Below are 13,085 nucleotides of genomic sequence, written 5' to 3' on the forward strand. Positions count from 1 at the left end.
ACTGTGACTGCAATAAGCTAAAATGACTGAAATTCTGCTCTATCCCTTAAGTACCACAAAGAAGTCGTCCGTCTGATGTCGGGAAAATTCAGGCAGAAAATTGGTGACAAATACATCAGCTTTGCCAGAAAGTGGATGAACTTCGTACTGACAAAGTGTGAAAGTGGTCGTGGCACCAGACCGAGGTAATAGAGGGTCGTCTGTTATATACAGAGTGTGTGTGTGTGTGTGTGTGTAATATATATATTATATGTGTTATATTAATATTATATATATATATAATCTGCTTGTAATCCAAATCACTCTTAAACCAAAGCAAATTTTCTCATAAGAAATCACTGATCTGCAGACAAATGCTTCCACACCCCAAATATACTGATTATTATTCTGATTAACATGTAGAAGAGATGAAACAATGAGAAGCAGCTGAATCTGTGATATTATAAGTTATTGTATAGTATAGCAGCATGTGGTGTATAATGTATAGTAACTGTATAACCCTGATAACACAGAAGCTGGATATGTGATATATAAGTTACTGTACAGTATAGCAGCATGTGGTATATAATGTATAGTAACTGTATAACCCTGATAACACAGCAGCTGGATATGTGATATATGTTACTGTACAGTATAGCAGCATGTGGTATATAATGTATAGTAACTGTATAACCCTGATAACACAGCAGCTGGATATGTGATATATAAGTTACTGTACAGTATAGCAGCATGTGGTATATAATGTATAGTAACTGTATAACCCTGATAACACAGCAGTTTGATATGTGATATATAAGTTACTGTACAGTATAGCAATCAGCATGTGGTGTATAATGTATAGTAACTGTATAACCCTGATAACACAGCAGCTGGATATGTGATATATAAGTTACTGTACAGTATAGCAGCATGTGGTGTATAATGTATAGTAACTGTATAACCTGGATAACACAGCAGCTGGATATGTGATATATAAGTTACTGTACAGTATAGCAGCATGTGGTATATAATGTATAGTAACTGTATAACCCTGATAACACAGCAGCAGCTTGATATGTGATATATAAGTTACTGTACAGTATAGCAATCAGCATGTGGTGTATAATGTATAGTAACTGTATAACCCTGATAACACAGCAGCAGCTGGATATGTGATATATAAGTTACTGTACAGTATAGCAGCATGTGGTATATAATGTATAGTAACTGTATAACCCTGATAACACAGCAGCTGGATATGTGATATATAAGTTACTGTACAATATAGCAGCATGTGGTATATAATGTATAGTAACTGTATAACCCTGATAACACAGCAGCTGGATATGTGATATATGTTACTGTACAGTATAGCAGCATGTGGTGTATAATGTATAGTAACTGTATAACCCTGATAACACAGCAGCTGGATATGTGATATATAAGTTACTGTACAGTATAGCAGCATGTGGTATATAATGTATAGTAACTGTATAAACCCTGATAACACAGCAGCTGGATATGTGATATATGTTACTGTACAGTATAGCAATCAGCATGTGGTATATAGTGTATAGTAACTGTATAACCCTGATAACACAGCAGCTGGATATGTGATATATAAGTTACTGTACAGTATAGCAGCATGTGGTATATAATGTATAGTAACTGTATAACCCTGATAACACAGCAGCTTGATATGTGATATATAAGTTACTGTACAGTATAGCAATCAGCATGTGGTGTATAATGTATAGTAACTGTATAACCCTGATAACACAGCAGCTGGATATGTGATATATAAGTTACTGTACAGTATAGCAGCATGTGGTATATAATGTATAGTAACTGTATAACCCTGGTAACACAGCAGCTTGATATGTGATATATAAGTTACTGTACAGTATAGCAATCAGCATGTGGTGTATAATGTATAGTAACTGTATAACCCTGATAACACAGCAGCTGGATATGTGATATATAAGTTACTGTACAGTATAGCAGCATGTGGAGTATAATGTATAGTAACTGTATAACCTGGATAACACAGCAGCTGGATATGTGATATATAAGTTACTGTACAGTATAGCAGCATGTGGTGTATAATGTATAGTAACTGTATAACCCTGATAACACAGCAGCAGCTGGATATGTGATATATAAGTTACTGTACAGTATAGCAATCAGCATGTGGTGTATAATGTATAGTAACTGTATAACCCTGATAACACAGCAGCTGGATATGTGATATATAAGTTACTGTACAGTATAGCAGCATGTGGTATATAATGTATAGTAACTGTATAACCCTGATAACACAGCAGCTGGATATGTGATATATAAGTTACTGTACAATATAGCAGCATGTGGTATATAATGTATAGTAACTGTATAACCCTGATAACACAGCAGCTGGATATGTGATATATGTTACTGCACAGTATAGCAGCATGTGGTGTATAATGTATAGTAACTGTATAACCCTGATAACACAGCAGCTGGATATGTGATATATAAGTTACTGTACAGTATAGCAGCATGTGGTATATAATGTATAGTAACTGTATAACCCTGATAACACAGCAGCTGGATATGTGATATATGTTACTGTACAGTATAGCAATCAGCATGTGGTATATAGTGTATAGTAACTGTATAACCCTGATAACACAGCAGCTGGATATGTGATATATAAGTTACTGTACAGTATAGCAGCATGTGGTATATAATGTATAGTAACTGTATAACCCTGATAACACAGCAGCAGCTGGATATGTGATATATAAGTTACTGTACAGTATAGCAATCAGCATGTGGTGTATAATGTATAGTAACTGTATAACCCTGATAACACAGCAGCTGGATATGTGATATATAAGTTACTGTACAGTATAGCAGCATGTGGTATATAATGTATAGTAACTGTATAACCCTGATAACACAGCAGTTTGATATGTGATATATAAGTTACTGTACAGTATAGCAATCAGCATGTGGTGTATAATGTATAGTAACTGTATAACCCTGATAACACAGCAGCTGGATATGTGATATATAAGTTACTGTACAGTATAGCAGCATGTGGTATATAATGTATAGTAACTGTATAACCCTGATAACACAGCAGCAGCTGGATATGTGATATATAAGTTACTGTACAGTATAGCAATCAGCATGTGGTGTATAATGTATAGTAACTGTATAACCCTGATAACACAGCAGCTGGATATGTGATATATAAGTTACTGTACAGTATAGCAGCATGTGGTATATAATGTATAGTAACTGTATAACTCTGATAACACAGCAGTTTGATATGTGATATATAAGTTACTGTACAGTATAGCAATCAGCATGTGGTGTATAATGTATAGTAACTGTATAACCCTGATAACACAGCAGCTGGATATGTGATATATAAGTTACTGTACAGTATAGCAGCATGTGGTGTATAATGTATAGTAACTGTATAACCTGGATAACACAGCAGCTGGATATGTGATATATAAGTTACTGTACAGTATAGCAGCATGTGGTATATAATGTATAGTAACTGTATAACCCTGATAACACAGCAGCAGCTTGATATGTGATATATAAGTTACTGTACAGTATAGCAATCAGCATGTGGTGTATAATGTATAGTAACTGTATAACCCTGATAACACAGCAGCTGGATATGTGATATATAAGTTACTGTACAGTATAGCAGCATGTGGAGTATAATGTATAGTAACTGTATAACCTGGATAACACAGCAGCTGGATATGTGATATATAAGTTACTGTACAGTATAGCAGCATGTGGTGTATAATGTATAGTAACTGTATAACCCTGATAACACAGCAGCAGCTGGATATGTGATATATAAGTTACTGTACAGTATAGCAATCAGCATGTGGTGTATAATGTATAGTAACTGTATAACCCTGATAACACAGCAGCTGGATATGTGATATATAAGTTACTGTACAGTATAGCAGCATGTGGTATATAATGTATAGTAACTGTATAACCCTGATAACACAGCAGTTTGATATGTGATATATAAGTTACTGTACAGTATAGCAATCAGCATGTGGTGTATAATGTATAGTAACTGTATAACCCTGATAACACAGCAGCTGGATATGTGATATATCAGTTACTGTACAGTATAGCAGCATGTGGTGTATAATGTATAGTAACTGTATAACCTGGATAACACAGCAGCTGGATATGTGATATATAAGTTACTGTACAGTATAGCAGCATGTGGTATATAATGTATAGTAACTGTATAACCCTGATAACACAGCAGCAGCTTGATATGTGATATATAAGTTACTGTACAGTATAGCAATCAGCATGTGGTGTATAATGTATAGTAACTGTATAACCCTGATAACACAGCAGCAGCTGGATATGTGATATATAAGTTACTGTACAGTATAGCAGCATGTGGTATATAATGTATAGTAACTGTATAACCCTGATAACACAGCAGCTGGATATGTGATATATAAGTTACTGTACAGTATAGCAGCATGTGGTATATAATGTATAGCAACTGTATAACCCTGATAACACAGCAGCTGGATATGTGATATATGTTACTGTACAGTATAGCAGCATGTGGTGTATAATGTATAGTAACTGTATAACCCTGATAACACAGCAGCTGGAGATGTGATATATAAGTTACTGTACAGTATAGCAGCATGTGGTATATAATGTATAGCAACTGTATAACCCTGATAACACAGCAGCTGGATATGTGATATATGTTACTGTACAGTATAGCAATCAGCATGTGGTATATAATGTATAGTAACTGTATAACCCTGATAACACAGCAGCTGGATATGTGATATATAAGTTACTGTACAGTATAGCAGCATGTGGTGTATAATGTATAGTAACTGTATAACCCTGATAACACAACAGCAGCTGGATATGTGATATATAAGTTACTGTACAGTATAACAGCATGAGGTGTATAATGTATAGTAACTGTATAACCCTGATAACACAGCAGCTGGATATGTGATATATAAGTTACTGTACAGTATAGCAGCATGTGGTATATAATGTATAGTAACTGTATAACCCTGATAACACAGCAGCTTGATATGTGATATATAAGTTACTGTACAGTATAGCAATCAGCATGTGGTGTATAATGTATAGTAACTGTATAACCCTGATAACACAGCAGCTGGATGTGTGATATATAAGTTACTGTACAGCATAGCAGCATGTGGTGTATAATGTATAGTAACTGTATAACCCTGATAACACAGCAGCAGCTTGATATGTGATATATAAGTTACTGTACAGTATAGCAATCAGCATGTGGTATATAATGTATAGTAACTGTATAACCATGATAACACAGCAGCTTGATATGTGATATATAAGTTACTGTACAGTATAGCAATCAGCATGTGGTGTATAATGTATAGTAACTGTATAACCCTGATAACACAGCAGCTGGATATGTGATATATAAGTTACTGTACAGTATAGCAATCAGCATGTGGTGTATAATGTATAGTAACTGTATAACCTGGATAACACAGCAGCTGGATATGTGATATATAAGTTACTGTACAGTATAGCAGCATGTGGTGTATAATGTATAGTAACGGTATAACCCTGATAACACAGCAGCTGGATATGTGATATATAAGTTACTGTACAGTATAGCAGCATGTGGTGTATAATGTATAGTAACTGTATAACCCTGATAACACAGCAGCTGGATATGTGATATATAAGTTACTGTACAGTATAGCAGCATGTGGTATATAATGTATAGTAACTGTATAACCCTGATAACACAGCAGCTGGATATGTGATATATGTTACTGTACAGTATAGCAGCATGTGGTGTATAATGTATAGTAACTGTATAACCCTGATAACACAGCAGCTGGATATGTGATATATAAGTTACTGTACAGTATAACAGCATGTGGTATATAATGTATAGTAACTGTATAACCCTGATAACACTGCAGCAGCTGGATATGTGATATATAAGTTACTGTACAGTATAGCAGCATGTGGTGTATAATGTATAGTAACTGTATAACCCTGATAACACAGCAGCTGGATATGATATATATAAGTTACTGTACAGTATAGCAGCATGTGGTATATAATGTATAGTAACTGTATAACCCTGATAACACAGCAGCTGGATATGTGATATATGTTACTGTACAGTATAGCAGCATGTGGTGTATAATGTATAGTAACTGTATAACCCTGATAACACAGCAGCTGGATATGTGATATATAAGTTACTGTACAGTATAGCAGCATGTGGTGTATAATGTATAGTAACTGTATAACCCTGATAACACAGCAGCTGGATATGTGATATATAAGTTACTGTACAGTATAGCAGCATGTGGTATATAATGTATAGTAACTGTATAACCCTGATAACACAGCAGCAGCAGCTTGTAGATACAGGATGGAGCTGCAGATTCCCATAATGCAGTAGCGTAGTACAACAGGCTAGAAAAGAGAAACAGGGCTGCTGGCAGAGGTCTGTGTGGTCACATGACAGCAATGGGGAAGGGGGTGTGTTCAGCATGGACCAATCAGGACTGACAGAGACTGCAGGGAGCAGGAAGGAATGAGCAGGGCAGATGTGGGCACATACATGCAGCTCTCTGTCCGGGGAGAGAGGGGTGACAGCTATGGAGAGATTACCTCCTCAGTCCTGTCCCCTGATGTAAGCCCCAGCCTGAAGTGGATCTGCTATGATTTGGAAGGGGAGGGAGACTTCCTGGGTCAGAGTACAGGGCTGTAGACCCCGCTATGCAGACTATGCCCCTCCCCCCTTCACCTCCCACCCAGTACAGGGAGCTCTTACACCAAAGCAATGCTCTTAAACCAAGTTACTCTTAATTAAGGATGTCACGATACCAGAATTTTGCATTCGATACCGATACCAGCTTTCTTATTTCGATACTCGATACCAATTCGATACTAAATAAAGTTTAAAAAAATAAGTAACAATACAAATATAAGCAATATACTTATTTATATGATTTTTGATAACTTTGTTACATTTTATAGTTCGGACAATTATGCATGCAATGGATGTCAAACATGTTTGTTCCTTTTTTTCCACTTTAAAAAAAAAAAAAAAAAAAAAGCAAAAGGGATTATTAGAACGTTTTATTATAAATTTTTTTTTTTTTTTTAAACTTTTTTCTTTTACATTTTTTTATTCCCCTCTACCCTGCAGCATAACTCCCTGTGCACTACAACTCCCAGCATACCTTCTTATGCACTACAACTCCCATCATAACTTCTTATGGGGATTTGTAGTGAACTAGGAGGTATGCTGGGAGTTGTAATGCATAAGAAGATATGCTGGGAGTTGTAGTTCCCAAGGAGACATGCTGGGATATTTTGTCGGGAGGCTGCTGCTGCTCAACTGCAACTCTCAGCATACCTTCTTGTGCACTACAACTCCCAGAATACCTTTTTATGCACTGCAACTTCCAGCATACCTCCTTGTGCACTACAAATCCCCATAAGAAGGTATGGTGGGAGTTGTAGTGGACACTGAGGTATACTGGGAGTTGTAGTGCACAAGAATGTATGCAGTGAATTGTTGAATCAGGAGGCTGCTAATGCAAAACTGAAACTCCCAGCATACCTTCTTGTGCACTACAACCCCCAGTATACCTCTTTATGCACAAAACGGTATGCTGGGGATTGTAGTGCACAAGGAGGTATGCTGCTGGGAGTTGTAGTGCGTTAGCAGCCTCCTGACACAACAACTCCCAGCATACCTCCTTGTGCACAACAACTCCCCACAAGAAGGTATGCTGGGAGTTGTTTTCACTGTACCCGGGGGAAGGGTGGTGGTGGGGGAACGGGCGGGTGTGGGGGACCATGCTGCTCGGGCGGGTGCGGAACTGGCAGGTGCTGGATGGTGGGGAACTGCCGGGTGGGAATGGAATAGTTAAATGACTCCGCTTGCGGGCCGCAGTCATTAGCAGTGGGGGCCGCTCCATATGCAGCAGCCGCCGGCCGTGTTCTCTGCATTATACCTTATATTAGGCTGCTCTATTATGCAGCTTAACATAAAGTATCAATACCAGGAAATCCTGGTACTGAACCGTTTTTCTGCCCGAAATATCAATAGTAGTATCGATCTTTCGGTGCATCGTGCATCACTACTCTTAATCCAAGGTACCACTGTATATGTGTTCATGAGTGTTATTGAGCATCTTCACATTTTCAGGTGGGCAACCCAAGGATTTGACTACCTCCAAGCCATTGAGCCGGCCTTTATTTCAGGTCTTCCTGAAGACGACTTTCTGGTAGGTTTTATCACCGTTCTACAAATACTACATTCCGGGGCGATAACAATCAGCGGATATCCGCTATAGACTTAGGGGCCATTCGCACGTCCTGTGCAGAGAGCGGACCTCGGAGCTCCCAGCATGCATTGTGCCAGGAGCTCTGAATCAGTTCACATCATTGTGCTCCTGTACTGATAGGCGCCTGGTGTGGGGGCGTCTGTAGGGATAGACCTCCATGACAGGCAGACAGCCGTATGTTAGTTTACGGGAGGTTTAAATGGACCCATGTACACATCTATAGTTGTTACGGCTGTTAAATGGCAGCGATCGATACAGGTCCACCCATATCAGTCAGTGGGTTTGTTCAGGTGTGGACGGCGACACATTTGCATCTGGTCACATTGGTCACAGTGCTGCCAGCCTCCTAGGGTCACACACAGCACTAGGCCCTGTCTATATATTATGGGATGAGCACAACTTGAGTTAGATTGAGTCCGGCTTTACCTGATTGTGCGGCATGTGATTACCGTTGGCTGCCTGGAAAGCATGGACTCCATAGGGCTGCATCTAACGTCTGCTGCCACCGGTATTCACATGGGTTTAGCTGGAGCTGAGGATGCTGGGGTTGTGCTTAGTAATGATGAGTATCGGGAATGGTGAAGCCGCCAGCAGGTAGTAGCTTTGTGTCTTCTTACTTCTATTGTATCTCACAACTTATGTCTATATCTTTCCTATCAGAGTCTGCAGGCGCTGATGAACGAATGCATCGGCCATGTTATCGGAAAGCCCCATAGTCCCGTCACTGGCTTCCTGGGTAAGAGAACACTTACGGCTCTTGTTTTATTTAGTAGTGGATATGTTTCCTCTTCTTTAACCTTCAGGACCAATCCATTACTGACTGGTACATAGAGAGTACGAGCTGGGGGGATCGGATAAGATCTTTACATCACTAGACTGGTGCTGGCGCGGGGATGCCAGTGCCTGCCCGCCCCCAGTGTGACATTGTCTGTGATGTGACTCCATAAGAATCAACGGAGCCGCATCACGGGGGGGTGGGGGGGGGTTGGCACCGGCAACCCCGCGCCAGCAGCGGTCTATTGATGTACTGGTACATTCGCTTTACTTTGGTGCCCATCGGGCAGGAAAGCAGGTAGAGAGATCCACATAAAAGGCTTATGTGCATACAGATAGAATTACTTCACACCGGGCCTATTGCCTTCTGGGACTAAAGTAATGACAAATGTCGTCCAATATTGGTGCATCCTGCGACACCCAGGAACGTACACAGGGTAATTCTTCATGGAAGTCGGTGACTGAATTCTGGATACATCTTTTGAGATGTTGGGGGATACTTCATCTCGTTCCCCAGTATGGCGGCACGTGTCTGTGGACTGGCGGCTCTGGTTATAACTCATCCAGGTTGTATCAGTCTGTCTTGTTTTTATTTCCATCTTGTCTTTTTACAGTCATATTGTTCTAGTGTTCACACCTTCAGGTTTTTAATTGCAAATAATGAAGACCAAGTCGGGAATGGTTCAGAGGAGAGGAGAAATCTCAGTCTTTCCTCTATGTACAGTCTGCTCCTGCCTTTGGTTCAGTAATTGCCACTATAAACCTGACAGGTGTGACTGCGGCCATATCTGTGTATTATGGTTCCTAATATGAATGTAAGTCACAGCACATAGCTGGATCTGTGATGACCTTCCCATCTCATTATAGCGGTACATAGCTGTTATATGGAAGAGTATCCTGTGTATACTGCAGCGGACTGGCAGACTCCCAAATCCTTTATGACGCTGGTCAGATGGTGTAGACGATATCCCACACATATACAGTGAGATACAAAGACCTTGTCTGCTGTGCTGTACAATCCCACAACATAAGCGTAAAATGTGGCTGATGGTCCGAACGTCATTCCCCATGCATACCAAGCTGCTGGTGGTTCCCAGTGGCCGCTGACCTCTTCTTACTGGTGCCGCTATTGGTTTTATTGATATTCAGTCTAATAAACATATGTAAATGCACTCCTTAGGAGCCGCGGGGTGTTACCCCCCCCCCCACCCCCACCCGCTCAGATGCTCAGGCCTACTCGGACACATCTGAGCCGGTACCCAGGGCCCCTACGGAGTTCATTTACATATGTTTATCAGGCTGAATATCACTAAAACGGCCGCACTTATGAGCGTCAGGAGAGCAGTTCCAGTAAGAGGAGGTCAGCCGCCACCAGGAGTGATCAGCAGGTTCATATGCACAAACTGCTGTCGGTTACACTGCGCTATACTGTGCTACACTGCGGTATATGTCGGCATCCTTCTGTTTTGCAGGTTCCAGCAATGTACTGGTATAGTGAGATGTGAATCTTTACTTGTCATTGTGCATGGCGGACACCTGAGAACCCTCCCGAATCTTCTGGGAGATGCAGAGAAGTTATAAAGCCTCCAGATGGGAGCAGAGGGAATGGCGGCTGGTTGTGGTGTCGATGGGCCTCCACACTGATGGGGTATAGATGACAGCAGCGTCTTTCCTCCAATTTTCTAGGAGTATGTAATATATTCTGTCACAGCTGTATAGACATATATTACACTCTACCAGCATCCATTCAGAAGTGTAACCTATCATTCATGCCGCTAGATCTGATGGAGGGAGCGACTTCTGGACGTCTGATCTTAGACTGTGCTGGTACGGGGCTCATCTCCCCTCCATCCTCACTGCATTTCTCACTTAATCCTCACATCAGTCCCTATGTTAGTAGAAATGTGAATGTACAGTAGAGACGAAGCCAAGGGCTTTGTCAGCTCTGCAGTCACTTATCAGCCAGCGGCCTATGAACGCTGTGACACTCCTGGCAAGGTTGAATCTAGTCCTTGATAATGGGGAGAAGTTTCCCAACACAGGATCCAGCCTTTTCCGGCACAGAGGTGAAACGCCGCTGACTGATAAGCAGCTGCTGAGCTCTGTATATGTCAGGTGGTTCTCTGCACCGGGGGCAGGACCACCACCCGATCGGCCTTACCCTCCTCATTACTATAGAGGGGACGCCCTTCCCAGTACCCGATGAATATGAGGAGAGGCGAGCCGGCGGGGTATCGGAGTCCTGTCCCCCAGAGCAGCAAAATAGCTAATCTGCATATTGGTTAAAATGAAGGATTAACGAAAATAGTGAACATCCCTCCATCCTCATCGCCCCTTACAGAAGGTTACAGGCTCCCCCCTACCCCCCATGCTCTAAAGGATATATCAGCAGGTTACATGCTTCATCCTCAGCTCCCCCCCCCCCTCTATAGGACATATCAGCAGGTTACATGCTTCATCCTCAGCTCCCCCCCCTCTATAGGACATAGCAGGTTACATGCTTCATCCTCAGCCCCCCTCCCCCTCTATAGGACATATCAGCAGGTTACATGCTTCATCCTCAGCCCCCCTCCCCCTCTATAGGACATATCAGCAGGTTACATGCTTCATCCTCAGCTCCCCGTGCTCTATAGGACATATCAGCAGGTTACATGCTTCATCCTCAGCTCCCCTCCCCCCCTCTATAGGACATATCAGCAGGTTACATGCTTCATCCTCAGCTCCCCCCTCTATAGGACATATCAGCAGGTTACATGCTTCATCCTCAGCTCCCCCCTCTATAGGACATATCAGCAGGTTACATGCTTTATCCTCAGCTCCCCCCCCCCCCCCTCTATAGGACACATCAGCAGGTTACATGCTTCATCCTCAGCTCCCCCCTCTATAGGACATATCAGCAGGTTACATGCTTCATCCTCAGCTCCCCCCCTCTATAGGACATATCAGCAGGTTACATGCTTCATCCTCAGCTCCCCCCCCTCTATAGGACATATCAGCAGGTTACATGCTTCATCCTCAGCTCCCCCCTCTATAGGACATATCAGCAGGTTAAATGCTTCATCCTCAGCTCCCCGTGCTCTATAGGACATATCAGCAGGTTACATGCTTCATCCTCAGCTCCCCTCCCCCCCTCTATAGGACATATCAGCAGGTTACATGCTTCATCCTCAGCTCCCCCCTCTATAGGACATATCAGCAGGTTACATGCTTCATCCTCAGCTCCCCCCCCTCTATAGGACATATCAGCAGGTTACATGCTTCATCCTCAGCCCCCCCCCCCCTCTATAGGACACATCAGCAGGTTACATGCTTCATCCTCAGCTCCCCCCTCTATAGGACATATCAGCAGGTTACATGCTTCATCCTCAGCTCCCCCCCTCTATAGGACATATCAGCAGGTTACATGCTTCATCCTCAGCTCCCCTCCCCCTCTATAGGACATATCAGCAGGTTACATGCTTCATCCTCAGCCCCCCCCTCTATAGGACATATCAGCAGGTTACATGCTTCATCCTCAGCTCCCCCCCCTCTATAGGACATATCAGCAGGTTACATGCTTCATCCTCAGCTCCCCTCCCCCCTCTATAGGACATAACAGCAGGTTACATGCTTCATCCTCAGCACCCCCCTCTATAGGACATAACAGCAGGTTACATGCTTCATCCTCAGCTCCCCCCCCCTCTATAGGACATATCAGCAGGTTACATGCTTCATCCTCAGCCCCCCCCCCTCTATAGGACATAACAGCAGGTTACATGCTTCATCCTCAGCTCCCCCCCCCCTCTATAGGACATATCAGCAGGTTACATGCTTCATCCTCAGCTCCCCCCCCCCCTCTATAGGACATATCAGCAGGTTACATGCTTCATCCTCAGCCCCCCCCCCTCTATAGGACATAACAGCAGGTTACATGCTTCATCCTCAGCTCCCCCCCCTCTA

General features: G+C 42.0%; 1 protein-coding gene across 3 annotated transcripts in view; it reads left to right on the top strand.

Moving 5' to 3' along the window:
• The window catches only part of MAP3K4 (mitogen-activated protein kinase kinase kinase 4), a 146,973-nt gene that overhangs the window by 85,900 nt on the left and 47,988 nt on the right, over nucleotides 1–13,085 (top strand). For all 3 annotated transcript variants that reach the window (XM_069974371.1, XM_069974372.1, XM_069974373.1), the window contains 3 exons: nucleotides 52–185; nucleotides 8,234–8,312; nucleotides 9,033–9,108. In XM_069974371.1, the coding sequence (XP_069830472.1) occupies nucleotides 52–185; nucleotides 8,234–8,312; nucleotides 9,033–9,108 (289 nt within the window). The remainder of the gene's footprint in view (nucleotides 1–51; nucleotides 186–8,233; nucleotides 8,313–9,032; nucleotides 9,109–13,085) is intronic.

This window comes from Dendropsophus ebraccatus, chromosome 6 (assembly GCF_027789765.1).
Source record: "Dendropsophus ebraccatus isolate aDenEbr1 chromosome 6, aDenEbr1.pat, whole genome shotgun sequence".
In the NCBI taxonomy this organism is placed as follows: Eukaryota; Metazoa; Chordata; class Amphibia; order Anura; family Hylidae; genus Dendropsophus; species Dendropsophus ebraccatus.